The 15,753-nt window shown below is 41.8% G+C and overlaps 1 protein-coding gene across 1 annotated transcript in view; it reads right to left on the bottom strand.

Moving 5' to 3' along the window:
* The window catches only part of MALRD1 (MAM and LDL receptor class A domain containing 1), a 2,679,189-nt gene that overhangs the window by 1,072,786 nt on the left and 1,590,650 nt on the right, over positions 1–15,753 (bottom strand). Inside the window, exon 26 of the mRNA XM_078663745.1 lies at positions 10,734–10,895. Within this exon, the coding sequence (XP_078519871.1) occupies positions 10,734–10,895 (162 nt within the window). The remainder of the gene's footprint in view (positions 1–10,733; positions 10,896–15,753) is intronic.

The following is a 15,753-nucleotide window of genomic DNA, read 5'->3' as shown; positions in this document are numbered from 1 at the left end:
ACTAGAAGCAGAGATGTCATGTAGTTGGTCTCCAAAGCATATGAGGATCATGGTCAGGTTCCTCCTTTCTCAAATCAGGGTAGGTCTACCCAGAGTATGGCATCTATGGTGGCAGAGCTGTAGGGAGCGTCCATTGGGGAAATTTGCCAGGCTGCAACCTGGGCTGATTCCTCCATATTTGCTAAGCATTATAGACGTGTTGTGGTCCACTGTACTATTGACGTGTTTCTGCAATCTGGTGCTCTTTTCTATGGTGAAATAAGAAGAAGCCTAATGTCATGTGTCTAAATAAATGTGTGTGTTCAGCAGGCTTTGTCAGTTGTTCTGACTTTATTGCTTGCTAAATCTCATATGTAATGGCTGTAAGCAAGGGAATGGACAAGGAGGTAATGTCATAATTACTGGTAACTTAGTAAACAGGTGTGTAAATAATTTAGAAACACCAATACATTAAATAAATAGGACAACACACACAGCACCAATGTATAATAGTTTATATTTGTATGAACAAATAGATAACAAAACAGCAAAGTTCCAATGCAGGGAACCGGAGATATGGGTTTTTAAAGAATAAACACTTTCTGGTGCTTAAAAATGCCAAATTGGGACATTTGGTCATGCTTGACAGGGACAAAGTCAAAGTTTGAGGATGACCATGATGGAGCCCTAGTCGTATACACTAAGCAGGATGCCTCTGTCAAAATGTTACCTTCGCACTTAGTTGTTTTTCTGGAAGTTTTTCTCTCGACGTCGAGAAAGCTCCTCTTCAAAAAGATGTGCATCAACGTCATCGGTTCAGTTTTTCTGCGGGCCTTGGTCAAATCCTAAAAATCCGGAGCTCTGGAGCCTTCAGCGAGACAAACCGGAAAAACAGATTGGATCACAGTTGAAGGCAGCCAACTTGATTCTCAATGTCGGGTTGGTCCCCTTAAGGAGCTTTTCCCAAAAAGTTTACCAAAAATCTCCAAACTTCTGGATCTTCTTCCAGAATGTCTCCTAGAGGATTCAAAGTGTCCACACCACCAGTCAATGGGCCTAGAATTACTGATATGGTCTTTGATATGTTGAGACAACAATTCCCACAATACACCTGGTCAAATCCTTATACGTCTACCGGACACAATCCAAGATGAGTACTTCATGGTGGAGATGATGCAGGTGGTTTCTGTTAACCTATAGCATGCCGGAAGTCCACTCCTTAATCCTTCTTGAAGCAAGACAGAGCCCTTAGGGCTGTAGTTCCCAGTGTGAAAAAGTTGCAATCCTTCAGAATGCACTACTTTGGGGGTGCAGGATTAGGTTCCAGCAGGGCAATCCTTCTTCTCCTTGTAGTTTCAGGCAGCAGGTCAGAGTTGCTTGGCAACTTTTTTATTTTTATGCTGCGCTTCTGGGCGTCAAGCGGGGGGGGGGGCACCCCTGACCAATGGGATACAGGGTGCCACCCAGGTGTATGACCACTTCCTCCAATGTGTGGCATATTCTTATCCCAGAAAGCACTAATCTCTCAAAATCCAACAAAGAGGTATTCTCTCCTTGGAGGTTAGACCAGGCTAAACCAACCCAGTGGCATGGCTAAGGTTATCTAACACTCCCCTTCTAACCGTCCCCATAATCCTGTGTGCCGGGGGGGGGTGAGCCTGTGCTGTCCTACAGTGTCATTCCCCCTTTGAAGGTTATTTTGGCCACCACTCCTCCGTCTTGCCTTCTGCTTCTGCAGTTTTAGTTTTCCTACCACAGGATAGCCATCGTCTTTATGGCAGGCTTCTTCTCACCTCATTAAGACGGCTTGGTTGAACCTGGCACAGTCTAGATAATCAGGAGAGAGCATATGGTAGGCCAGATTTTGGCTGACAGAAAAGAAAGAGTAATAATGTATTTTCTGCAATGGTTATTATAAATCTACCAGTGGGAACTAGTTGGATGTATCATAACTATCATTTTAAGTCCTTGAATGACATTTTAGCTTCTTCCTAGGAATATTTATACTTAAATAAAATATTGCAATTTTATCTATGGAGCTACTTTTTCACAATGGGGAAAACACATTTTGCAGTTTTCCCCTCACCAGGGCTTACAAAACATGTTTAATAACGTCCCTGTTTATATTTACATGACACCCTAACCCTGGGGCACCTAAGGGAGACCTTAGGAGTGACTTATAGGTAAAAGATAAGGTAGATTACTACTTTTGAAGTACCTTTAAGGACGAATTTGAATATAATTACAATTTAAAAGCTCACTCTAATACAGGAAATCTACTGGGCCTCTAAACCTCCCTACTCTATTCTATACTATACTAGGGTCTTTGGGTAGTTTGACTCCCTCTTGCCTTATTATATAATAGGGACTTACAAGGGTATGTCATTGCCAATTATAATTAGACCTACCTATGTACTTTTAATCAGAGCACTGGCCCTGGGTCTGGTTAGCAAACTCCAGGGCACAATCAGAATCAGAAAACCAGCACCCAGTAGTGAAAATGGGGGCAGAAAGTGAAGGGACACTGCAGAAAGGGCCTGATTTCTCCACACGTGTTCTGATTGTATTGCTTGCTACATCTCACATGTAATGGCTGCAAGCAAGGGAATAGGACTCAGAGTAATGCAATTACCAGTAAGTAATCATGACATTACTAAACATTGAATGAGTGTGCGAGCAACTGTAGTTAAACGATTTGTTACCTATCCATGCAGCATAAATGGTCAACAGAAAGAGGTCATTTTGCCACATAGAAATACCAAAACCTAAAATGTGAAATTCTAGCATTAGGCGGTAGTCCATTACCTATATAGAGGTTGGTAATTGCGAAAACAGTAAAAAATGAGGACAGGCATCGCTTTTGGCATTGGTCCTTCTTCCAACAAACTCTAGAAAACAGCCTGCGTCCCCCCGACTCTGGTGAAGAGCCCGGTCATGTCCATGTTTACAAGGCAAGGAATGCATTGTGAATAAAATTAACAATATTTTTTTACAACATCTTGATTGCTGAAGCAAAATAATGTTGGTATGTTATACAGTATCTATATAAACTAAATATAACATTGATTTTATAAAACGTGTGTTGTTTCCCTGTTTTTATTAATTGTACTTTCTTGAGTTAGTTTTCCAAAAGCCTGCCATCCTATAAATATTTTTTTTTTAAATTGGCTTATACAAAGAAATAGAGAAATATGATTGTGCCAATGGACATTATTAATTACCATAAAAGATTTATGCTTTTTTGGAACTGGAGTTGCCATAAGCAATACCCAAATCATGGTGACGTTTGTATAATTTGTCTCTGAGTATCACTCATCAATAAGGCAAAATAAGTGCAACGTCGTTGTATTGTATTTGAAAATAAATAAAAAAATATGTATAAAATATTCTGGTGTAAATAAGCACAAACTTGACAGACTTATGTGGAAAAAATAGTTCTAAAGAAAGAGAGGCAGATTTGCAAGCACCATGCGCCAATTTTGTGTCACTTTTAACATGGGAAAAGTGACGCAAAAGTGGCGCAAAGGGCTTGTAAATCAACCCCAGAGTATTTTCCTCCGACTCCCATTGACATGCCCCCATTGTGTGCAATCGTGTTTGCCTGATTTAGTTCAGTTGGAGAAAATATAGGGGCATATTATCAAGCCGAATTCCGCTGCTTTAGCGGCCCTTTACGGCTGAAAAGCGGCGATTCTTTTAACGCTCAATCATCAAAGACACGCTAACGCGTGTTTCCTTGAGTAAGCAGCCCTTTAAACTCCACTTTGCATGTCAGTGATGAATGTCGCTAATGACATGCAAAGAAGGTGTTCCCTTACATTTCTCTGTGAAAATCCGCGCTGACATGGCAGCGCAATATTATCAAGCCTCGAGCAAACCCGCAATGCGATAAAATAAACCGTCCTAACTGCAGTTGTCGCGGGTTTGGAACGCCTGGTCAGAAATTTACTTAGCCATACTTTTAATGGCAGGTGGATTGTGCGGCTGAGGCAATGGGGCATATTATCAAGGAAACTTGATAAATATCGCATTTCCCGCTTTGCACGATTCTGTTTGACACCGATATCGCAGGATTTAATCACCGCAGAGATATGCGTTGATAATAGCGCGATATCTCGGCGATTAAATCCTGTGATATGCGGTGTTAAACAGAATTGTGCAAAGCGGGAAATGCAATATTTATTGTGTTTCCTTGATAATATGCCCATATTGTTTAAGGTAAGAGTGCTACTTCCTATGAACAAGATCCTGCAAGATTTGTGGGTTTCTAAATGTCCAAATCATACATGAATAAGGGTTATACTTTTAACTCCAGTCCTTTTTTTACGGCAACATGCCCTGAAGAATTTAAGCAACAAGTTGGATATTTGTCCAACCACAAATATTTTGATAGACAGACGATAAAGTCAGTGTGCTGTGGAAAATATGCTGCAAAACGTGGAACTGACAAATTACAGTGCCCAATCATTTTACACCATCTGCGGCAGCGACTGTTAGGAAATCAAAATGCATGGATAGAACTTTAGTAAAAGGTTCTTGCATCGCTTTCCTACATGGGCCTTTAATTTTATATGCCAAGTTCTTGAATTACAAAAAGAGTAAACTCTTTACTTGTTCGACGGAGTTTACACACTTCGCATGTCAGGGGGCAGCAGCAATTTGCTCCAGAGAGTGCCACGTACTCACGCGCCATCAGCAGTTGACTGAATGTAAACAGATGGGTCATGTCGGATGCCAGTACTGAGATGTGCCAGGGTAATGGCAGGAGAGGGGCATCATAATGGCACTACAGGCCCCGGAGGCCAACTAATTCAGCTACTGCTGTGTTCTAATTTACAACAGCAAGCAATGAATTTACAAATGAGGTTTCGTTTAATCAGCATCAACTATTTTACAAAGAAGTCTGCTTTTCCCCAAAGGCTCTAAACTTAATTAGGTTCTTTACATTTTACTTAGTTGCTTATTGTGTCGAGTTTGACGGTCCAAATGCACCAAGACACAATGGCAAGCTGTAATTCTAATAAATTTAGTGGCAGTCGGAAAAGCACTCTATGTAATTAGAGTGCATCCTACTCAAATAAACTCACCGAAATAGCCAATAACAAGAGTGTTTTAAACAAATTAATTTATTTCCAGTCATGTTCACATAGCACCCTCCTTTTTTGCTATATTAAACACTTGCATGTATTTTTCATTCCATCTTTGTTTTAGTCCATTAGTTAATGCCCCCCACCCCATCCATTATTTAGCGCCTCAAGGGACCACTTCACCTTTTTGCAAATGGTTTACCACACTAACTTAAGGTTTGGAAACTTTTCAGTGATGTATGACAACTATTTTGTCCCTAAACCATTTGTCTGCATGGATAGGGGTCGCTTTTTTGAGAGATGTTTACAATATGGCTCTGCCATGCTGCAATTAATTTTCCATTTCTAAACCCATTTTAGGCATTGGTAAAACTTTGCAGATTCCTAAAATGGATTTAGTGTATTGCTAAAAGCAGTTTTCATTTGCAAACTCCGAATCATAGCGTTTGTGACCGAAACATTGCTTTGCCAATCTGGCTCTGAATTGGCCTTTTATCTTCATGCATTGTATGCTCGCAATTCCCTGATTATGGAACTGAACAAATAGTGATGCACCATGAGAAATGTAGTGAAGCAAAGCTCTTCTAAACTATTTGTTAGTTTTTTGTTGTCAAGTCCACATTCAAAATATGCCGGCTTGCACACTGAACACTACCACATCACTATCAAGATAATCACTGTTGGAAATGGCCCTTCCTACAGGGTCACTCCCAAACTTTTTGTGTTCCTCCTCTCCTCTTGCTGAATTCGTTTTTATTGGCTTTAGGACTCTGGGCACTTTACCACTGCTAACCAGTGCTAAATAGCATGTGCTCTCTCCCTAAAATGTGGTAACATTGACTTATCCACAATTGGCATATTTAATTTATTAATTATTGCTCAAAGTTCACTAGATGGGCCCAGTGCCTGTACATTAAATGCTGCTAGTGGGCCTGCAGCACTGATTGTGATACCCACGTTGGGTGCCCTTTAAACATGTCTCAAGCCTGCCACTACAGTTTTGTGCAGTTTTAAACTGCCATGCCAATCGAGCAACTTAACCCTTTTGCCAGGCCCAACCTTCCTTTTCTAATACATACAAGTCACCCCTAAGATAGGCCCTGGACAGTCCCAAAGGCAGGGTTCAGTGTATTTAAAATGATCATCATGTTCAGTTTAATTTTACAAGTCCGAATTCAGCAGTATTTCAATAAAACTGCTACATTGGGTTTTCACTACTGCAAGGTCTACCTCCCCCATAGGTTTACATTAGGATTACCTTACTACATTTTATAAGTCTAATTATAAGTCTAATTTGTAATTGGGAAAAGATAGACTTTTCAAGTGTGGTGTCTCTGGAATCATAATTAATAATCTCAACTTATGGTAAAGTTGGATTTTAAGTTGTAAGTCTGAAAATGCCACTTTTAGAAAATTAGTATTTTCTTACTTTAACCATTCTGTGTCTTCTGCCCATCTCTGAATACATGTCTGGGGAGGATGACAGCTGTGCTTTGTGCATTCCCTCCAGACAGACACACACAAACGGATCTTAGGTGTGACTGATAGGCCATCAACATCCTGACGGGCCATCCTAGGCGGGAAGGGAGGGAGGAGCTGAAATTTACACCTGAATAGGCTGTTCCTGCCCCACACAAAGGGCTGAGTATGCCCCTGTAGTGATTCAGGAGGCAGGGCAGGAAGGGCAGGGACTCAGCACACTTCAAATGCCTCTCTTTGAAGTCTCCCCCACTTCAAAGGCACAACTGGGTATAAGTACTGGACCTCAGACACCACCACTTTAAACACTTTTGGACGTGTAAAGAAACTCTGTCAGGAAGGAGGACTTCAGTGATGCTTCAAGGACTGCCATTCTGCTGGACTGTTGCTCTGGAAAAACTTATTTTCTGTTGTGCTGCCAACTACCGTCTTCCCCTGCTGAGAAAGAACTGGACTCTTGCTCAAACCCAGAGTGATCTCTAAGGGCATTCTGGCTTGCCTTCTGTTTTGAGACTCAGGGATATCAAAGCCTCCTGTTCCTGGTCCATTGGAAGTGAATCTAGGTGCTTGCTCCAGTGGAACTGACAAACCCTCTGCTGCTGGAAGCAGAATCGATGCATCGCCAGTATTGCAAGAACAGGCTCGGTGCATTACACTCAGAACCAACGCATCGCCTCAAGAACAGATGCATCGGAACCGCCGCATCTGTGTAAGAAGGTTGACACATCCCGTCGACTTTGTGGACAAACCAAGCATATCAGCTTCAGAACCAATGTATTTTGGTCTCAGTTTTGTATCTTCGGAACCAGCGCATCACCAATATTGTGTGGATAAAATCAACGCTTCACCTCGACTACAAGGATCGACACAATGCATCACTCGGCTGCGCCCGCAACTTGCTGTTGTGACCAGTATCTAGTTACTTTGTTCAGCTGCCCTTGCATGGCTCCTGTATCTGGCCCATGTTCCATTGAGGTCAGCCTGAACTCTATAGTCTGCCCCGGTCCAGTGCAAAGAGATAACCCCCATAGGTGCTTATTGCTTTAAAGTAAGCATGGGCGAATTTTGCGAATTCGCGATCCGCGAATTTGCGGATTTGCGAATTCGCGATCCGCAAAATTCGCGAATTTGTGCAAATTTGCGGATTTTTTTATTTTTGCGTGTTCGCGGGGCTCTTGGGGTGTTCGCGGGGTGCTTTGCGTGTTCGCGGGTTTTTTTTGTGCGAGACCGCGATGCGCCCTCTGGTTCATCACTGCCACCCTCTCGGTTTTTTTTGTGCCCTTCTGCCCTCTGCCCCACTCGTTTTTGTGCCCTTCTGCCCTCTGCCCCACTCGTTTTTGTGCCATTCTGCCCTCTGCCTCACTCGTTGTTGTGCCCTTGTGCCCTCTGCCCCACTCGTTGCTGTGCCCTTCTGCCCTCTGCCCCACTCTGTGACCTTCTGCCCTCTGCCCCACTCATTGTTGGGCCCTTGTGCCCCTTGCCCCACTCGTTTTTGTGCCATTCTGCCCTCTGTCCCACTCGTTGTTGTGCCCTTGTGCCCCTTGCCCCACTCGTTTTTGTGCCATTCTGCCCTCTGCCCCACTCGTTGTTGTGCACTTGTGCCCCTTGCCCCACTCGTTTTTGTGCCATTCTGCCCTCTGCCCCAATCGTTGTTGTGCCCTTGTGCCCCTTGCCCCACTCGTTTTTGTGCTATTCTGCCCTCTGCCCCACTCGTTGTTGTGCCCTTGTGCCCCTTGCCCCACTCGTTTTTGTGCCATTCTGCCCTCTGCCCCACTCGTTGTTGTGCCCTTGTGCCCCTTGCCCCACTCGTTTTTGTGCCATTCTGCCCTTTGCCCCACTCGTTGTTGTGCCCTTGTGCCCCTTGCCCCACTCGTTTTTGTGCCATTCTGCCCTCTTCCCCACTCGTTGTTGTGCCCTTGTGCCCTTGCCCCACTTGTTTTTGTGCCATTCTGCCCTCTGCCCCACTCGTTGCTGTGCCCTTCTGCCCTCTGCCCCACTCTGTGACCTTCTGCCCTCTGCCCCACTCCTGTTTTATTTTAGAATGGCGCCGGTAAGCTGCCAGCGCAATTCTAAAATAGTTACTAAGTTAGCTTCATCAGGAAGCACTAATAGATAAAATAAAGCAGGTGCTCGAGCACTTGCATTTTATCTATTAGTGCTTCCTGTTGAAGCTAACTTAGTAACTATTTTAGAATGGTGCTGGCAGCTTGCTGGCGCCGTTCTAAAATAGTTACAAGCTTGAAGCTTGAACTTTTGCACCCCGAATCCGTTCCTCTCGCGGATTCGTGGATTTTTGGCAAATTCGCGGGAATTCGCGGATCGCAAATTTGCCGAAAATCCGCAAAATCCGCGAGCGGAACGGATTTTGCACCCATGCTTACTTTAAAGCACTATTTTTACTTTTAATCTTTAAAAATGGGTATATCGATCTCTACTTATAGGATTTTAGTTGTTTCGGTCTTGATCTAGTCATAACATCATAATCATTTTTCTAAACTGGCGTTGAGTTTTTTTGTGGTGTTTTTACTGTGATATTGTTTAAAATGTTGCAAAAATATTTTACACATTGCCTCAAGTTAAGCCTGACTGCACTGTGCCAAGCTACCAGAAAGTGAGCACAGGTTAATTTAGGGTGACTAGGGTTGTGGTTCCTGCTTGGACAGGGTGCATACCTCTGCCAACCAGAAACACAGTTTCTAACAATCACTGATTCCATTTCATTATGATATATTTGAGCGTTTACTACAGCCTAAATTTAGAACTGGTAAGAAATAGGTTTATATTTGCATATTGGAGTAACATTTCTTCAGAATCCATTTAGTAATGAATCCAAAATATGGCAATTGTCCCCTAAGAACTCCAAAAAATCTCCTTTAGTATATTTTTGGATTTACCAACTGATAACAATGCCACTCTTTGTTCGATTTGTTGAAAAATCTAATTAAAAAAAGAAAAGAATTATAAACACAAAGGCAGACCTTCCAATTGGATAATTTAACATACTGGCTTTCCCAGTGACAAATTCCTAATTCACAAATGTCCAATCAATTTCCAGGTTATCGTTGAAAAAGGAGACCGCAACCTCTTCTGAAGGGCAAGATAAGATGCCTTGAGTTTTTCCCAGTTTAAGAAAATTGAATACATTTATTGTCTATGGCTTAAGGAAAAAGCCCTATGAAACCAGGAAAACGTTTCTCAGCAGCACATAAGATACTGGCACAATTCAATCTATTATTGACTCAGTTTCTTCAAAAACTGGTCTGGTTAATGTGTTGCCAGTGCATCACCCACTGAGCACATAATGGTACGATCCTTTACCAGTTGTCTAACAATGTTCGGAACAGACTGATTCAGCCAATTGAATCTGGGAAGGTGTCCTTTGGAGAGGAGGGTGTTACGTTTTTTCACAGGTAGTTCTAAATTATCTCTGGCAGGTATGAAAGTAGTCAGAGTCTGAAAGTCCATAGTGAAGTGATCGGACATTTCTATTTTTACAAATTATTTTTCATCTTGGTAGCTATTTTGACACATCATTGCTGCTGGATGAGCCATAATGACATCCGTTGTTTGGCACAGGTAAAGATGCAAGAATGTTGATCCTATTTATATGAGATATGATGTTACCCTTTTGCTTTTGCTTCCCTAATCAACATTTAAATCTGCTAAAGATTGCAAACTTGTATCATCATAAAGATATATTTGTTGACTGAGGCATAGAGTGCCTAGAGCCAATCTGCTTTCTTTCCCTCCAACCTCAACTAAGGGCTCTACCCAGTACCAGTGTCAGACCTATATGTGACAGGGCATGGATGCAGTTTTACAGCATGGATGGAACTGTGCTTCCAGAATTGTTTAGGTCCCCCATGAAACTCAAGGATGCAGGGGTACCTAAGTAACTTTATACCTATGATAACATAACATATTATAAAGGCAAGCTATATCTGTGTTCAATTTTTAGGTTTATTGTTTCAGTTATGGTGAGTCCTGCCTGCCTATCATGCCAACTTGGTTGATAACATGAATATCACACACACATGCACACACCATTCATATTCATCAACAAAGTGAAATATTTGTGTAGAAATAAAATATAGAAAAACGTCAATTTTTTTATTCCGTAAATAATGTGAATAAGATACTTATGTTGCTTTGGAGACAGGCAGTCCTAAAGAGTACAATGCTACGTACCTGGTGTATGATCGTCATCAATGTAGCTCCCTACAATGGCATCCACATTTCCCAGAGTCCAATTGAAGTCATTCTTAGTTCCTTGTGCAAGACCGCAAGCACTCTCCCAGTGTCCACCTGAGACTTCAAAATTGCAGCTTCCGCTAACATTGGTATAGAGAGCTGAGAGAGACGAAGAAACCAAAACAATTAAAGCTAATCCACTGCTTAGTTTATTTTTGAAACAAGAACAATATTTTGTTGTGAAAAGAAATGTTCTACCTAGTCAATTTTACTATTTCATGGTCTGATACTGTGTTTAAAATCATGTTAATTCAGTGGAACGCAGCATGATTTGTTGCTCAGCTATGCAGTGTTCTTATATACAGCTTTTCAGTATTAATAAACCACTTTGGCCACTTTCTCATTAAGACACGGACTTCACTGCACCTGCTATGCAGCAGCCACTTCAAACTTAATAGAGCATGATTTCACTCATCAGAACAGGGATGCCTATTCATTTTGGGAAATCTAGGAGTGAAAATTGCTGAACCCGCAGATTTCCACCTACTCTTAGGGGAATCTCGGCTTGGGTGCTAGTCACCAAATTCGGGTAGATTATTCCGTCAATTAGTAGAAATATGCATCTCTGTCCCTTACATGAGCAGAAGGAGAAAATTATAACTCAAATTATTTGTTACGTTATAAGTAACCCTATGAACTTTTTTTGGCAAGGTTAGCGCTATACAGTGTAGACTGAGAGCTTCATCAATGCTACATGCAACTACAAATTGAAGATGTAAACAGCATTTGCCTGAGGAAAATCATGCCAAACATCAATGCTTGCAGCATATAACTACAGTCTCCATCCTGGCTTCTGCCTTCTTCCCCATGTATGGCACAACTTTGTGTGCTCCTGAGACCTGCTGCATCCTCTAGGATGTAGCCCTCCTACTCAGGAGAAAGCAGAGTCACTGGATCACTAGAAGGGCCTTCATGCTTTGCCTCTAAGAATCCTCAGTGAAGTAGAGAAAGTTACCATGTGACACAAGTAAATTGATAAACTGATTCATGTGTGGATGTGAAAAACCACCACCATGAGGAGGCAGGTTAAAGAGGTGTTTAATAAGATACAGGTGGCAAAGGCTCTGCCTGAATCCCACCTTGTCTAACCTTCCCCTTGACAGAAGTATCCTCTCTACCATGCACCTTGACCTGCATAATAGCCTGCCTGTTCCACAGAATTATAACGTAAGACTCCTCACTCATGCCACACTGTCCGCAAATGCAAATTTCTCCTCAAATGTAGAAACACATCCAATAAATGTCAACCCCACACACTATTTCACTTCATATTTTAAAAATATTATATTAATCTTGACACCTTCCTTTCCACAGTTCCGACATCTGGCGCCATACTGATAACACCTGGAGTTGCAACAGTCCCGCACATGGCAGGGTCACAACCAAAACCTGCAGTCATATGCATTCCTAACACTCAACCATGTATGCTTCATTACTTCCAATGACACACCCAAGTGAACATCTTTTAATGTTGCAGCTCAACTGCGCCATACATGTATCTTGACTATATATGGGTAGGCAATGTGCTCATATAATAGTCCTAATGTAGGTGATTACAATCCAACTCATGTCATTTTCTCATTTTCAGGGCCTTTGTTGCCAGACTCTGGGAGACCTGTCCCCGTCTGCTGCAGTGCTGCCTGTACTACCATATGAAATAACCTAAGACACAAGATAGAAGGCAGAGCATAGTAAGTCAATGTAAAAAACGTTTACTCTTATTGTTGTGGCTGGGTGTCCACCACAAGAAATCAAGCCAGTAACTTGTTAGGTCCAGTCAAAGCTTTCAGTAATTTAAACCTGAGATCAACCCCTGGTAGCTGTGGCATAGAGCACAAAAGCTTATTTTAGAGAAAATGTTGAAAGCATTTAGAAGTACCAAAATAGCTAAAATAGTCAACATACAACACAATATAAATGTCACTCCAATTTATAAAATAAAAAAAAGATTAATAAGCAAAATGACACCAAAACCCTATGATTTTTTTGAAAGAATTAAGAGATAATAGAGCACAAAAGCACAGAGTGCCTATGGCAGCCAATGGCCGTGGTAGGTCAGGACCTAAGCACGATTTGAGGCTTATTGCGATGGATCACGAGTCAGATTTACAAAGTAGATTGACCCTGCTAGTGTCTAGAAGTTTGATAAAGTTTTCAGGTCCAAATCCAGGACAAACTCTTGTCCATGTGGGACGAACCTGAATTTTAATCCAACATTGTTGAACTGCCAGTCAGATACTTTTTGTGGCCAGCCCCGTTGAAGCTCTGTAGTAAAAGGTTTGAAAAAGTTCCCAAACTGCTTTTGGCCCTCAAACAACTGGAACAGTACACTTTCAAGGCCCACTGAATTTCAGGGGGAGCACTTAAGACTTTTGCAGTATGAGGCAGAGGACAACGGCAAAATCCAGTTTAAGTCTAGGTCAAGTTGCCACTGATCAGCTATAATTCTTCAAAGGTATGCCCTCTTCTTCAGCTTTTTTATGTTCCTGGAGCCACCCAGGCGATCAGACTTATGATCATTGGAGATCTTGCTGTCCTTGAATTTCAGTGGAAGGGGGGTCCAACCTCCTCAGCTTTGTATCACAGGTCACAGATGTCAAATACAGCACGACCTGTCTGCATGGAATCCTTTCACAAGTGTTCTGAGAAAGGTGTGAGAGGATCAATTTTTTAGGGTTCACCGGTCGGTGGCTGTGGGGGGGGGCACCCTAAGACACTCCTAGAATTTCTATTACCAATGGAGTAAAGATTCCTAGTCCCCCCCTTAAATACTTTTGGAGTAGTTCCTGTTTGCTTTACTGATAACAGGCTCAAATTGTAATGTGGCAGGGTAAATTCAAGAAGGCGAAGACTTTTTGCCTCACCAAACTTGGGGTGTGAGACTGAGGGTGTGAGAGGGATGAATACTATGGGTCCTTCCTCATATATTACTAAAATCCAGTTTGAAGCAAACACTGTATCAACAACAAAACCAGAGACAAAAATCTGGTAGGACAACATAGGGTCCTTTAGCAGACTTTCCTGATATCCTGTTCTCTCCCTTTTAAGTGTGCATACGTGTTACATGTGGCTCAACAAACCAGTCAGTTAGGATTTGACACTGGGGTGTCAACAGAATGCCCAACTGCCGCACCCTGCATATTCTATTGAGCCAGAGGATTCTGCTCTGCCATTTCAGGTCCGCTTAGTGGGAGAATGTTTACACTTCTTTCATACTTCTTCCCAACCTGAGCACATGCTGGTAGTTGCTGGAGAGTTAATGCAAATTAGCTTTCAGGAACTTTGGGGGGTCCTTAATATTAATTAAAAAATTCCAAATTCATAATTAAATTTGATGTAGAATAACTTGTATAAATAGTTTTAAATTATTTTTCTAGCTGGTCTCATTCCGAGATACAGCATTAGTATTTTAATCTGTACTCTGGTTTTCTTCTTAGGACACCTAGACCTGCCACTGTGAGAATAGCTTTCAGGGCCCTGTCCTTCTTCCTACATGTTAACATTAATGTGTGGCTTCTTGTCCTACTTTTAAATACCATGCACCCTACCTTGTGGGCTACAAGGCCTACATAGAAATGACTTACTAATATTTTCTAGGGAGGTTTTTACCTGTTTAAAAGGGTTATTTAAACAGTGTGCAATCCAGATTTAAAATTCAGACTTTGGCCTGCAAAGGTATGCCTGAAGCCATGTTTTCCTTGTCACACTAGTGGATGGTACAATAAGGTCTGCAGTCCACAAGTGACTTCTCTTTCCCATGTTATTGGTTCAGATTGCCTTGGGGGAGAGTTAAATATGTCTACCAGGAAGTAGCCATTTTTTTACAAAGGGGCAGAGCACATACACTGGGAAATGGACAGAAGTGCTCCAGTATGCAAAGTCTAAACAACAGCAATACAATTCAGGGAACAGAAAGTGGGTGACCATACAAAAAGGATCATTTTCTTTGAGTAAATATTCTTGTCAACTGATAATTCTCAATGCATCTTTCCCTCAGCATAAGTGTGAGGATAGTGAAAATGTATTTCTATAACACTATAAGGACTATAAACCTATAAAACAACAGGAATGTTGATAGTGCCAGCATACTGTCCCAGGTGATAGTGCACTGTACAAATCTGTATCACATAAAAGATTATGAAATGGGTTTAGAAGAGCCATGTCTCCCACTCGAATAACCCTTTTGTCAAAGACAACCTTACTAACGAAAAGTGAGGTACAACAAAAACAAACTAGCAATCACTTACAGAACACTTTAGTGCCTAATGATTGCACCCGTCAGTCATAACTACTGTTGGAAATGTCCCTCCCTATGGATCGCCCCCACAAGTCTTGCCGTCCTTCTTACACTTTTTGCTGAATACATTTTTCTTGGCCTTAGGACTGATAACCAGTGCTAAAGCGCTTGTGCTCTATCCCTAAAACATGGTATCATTGTTTTATGTCTGCTTGGCATAATACATTTACTTGTAAGTCCCTTGTAGAGTGAGACATCATATACACAGGGTGTGTAAATTAAATGCTACCAGTGGGCCTACAGCACTCATTGAGCCACCCACCTATGTAGCACACTAAAACTTGTCTCAGTCTTGCCTATACAGCCTGAATGCAGTTCCACACTGCCACGTCAACTTGGCATTCTGCTTGCCTAGCCTTAAACTCCTTTTTTATTACATATGTCACCCCTATGGTAGGCTCTAGGTAGCCAATAGTGCAGGGTACTGTGTAATTAAAAGGTAGGACATGTACTTTCAAGGTTTACATGTCCTGGTAGTGAAAAACGACCAAATTAGTTTTTCACTACTGTGAGGCCTACTCTTTCCATAGGATCACATTGGGGATTCCTTATTACATTTATAAGCTGTAATTCCTAAATGACAGATGATTGATATATCATGTTTGGCACCTTTGAACTTGTAATGATAAACCTTCTTTAATAGTAAAGTCAAATTTATCA

Source organism: Lissotriton helveticus, chromosome 10 (assembly GCF_964261635.1).
Source record: "Lissotriton helveticus chromosome 10, aLisHel1.1, whole genome shotgun sequence".
In the NCBI taxonomy this organism is placed as follows: Eukaryota; Metazoa; Chordata; class Amphibia; order Caudata; family Salamandridae; genus Lissotriton; species Lissotriton helveticus.
Note: the sequence above shows the minus strand (reverse complement) of the source record. Positions and strands in the feature narration are given on the sequence as shown.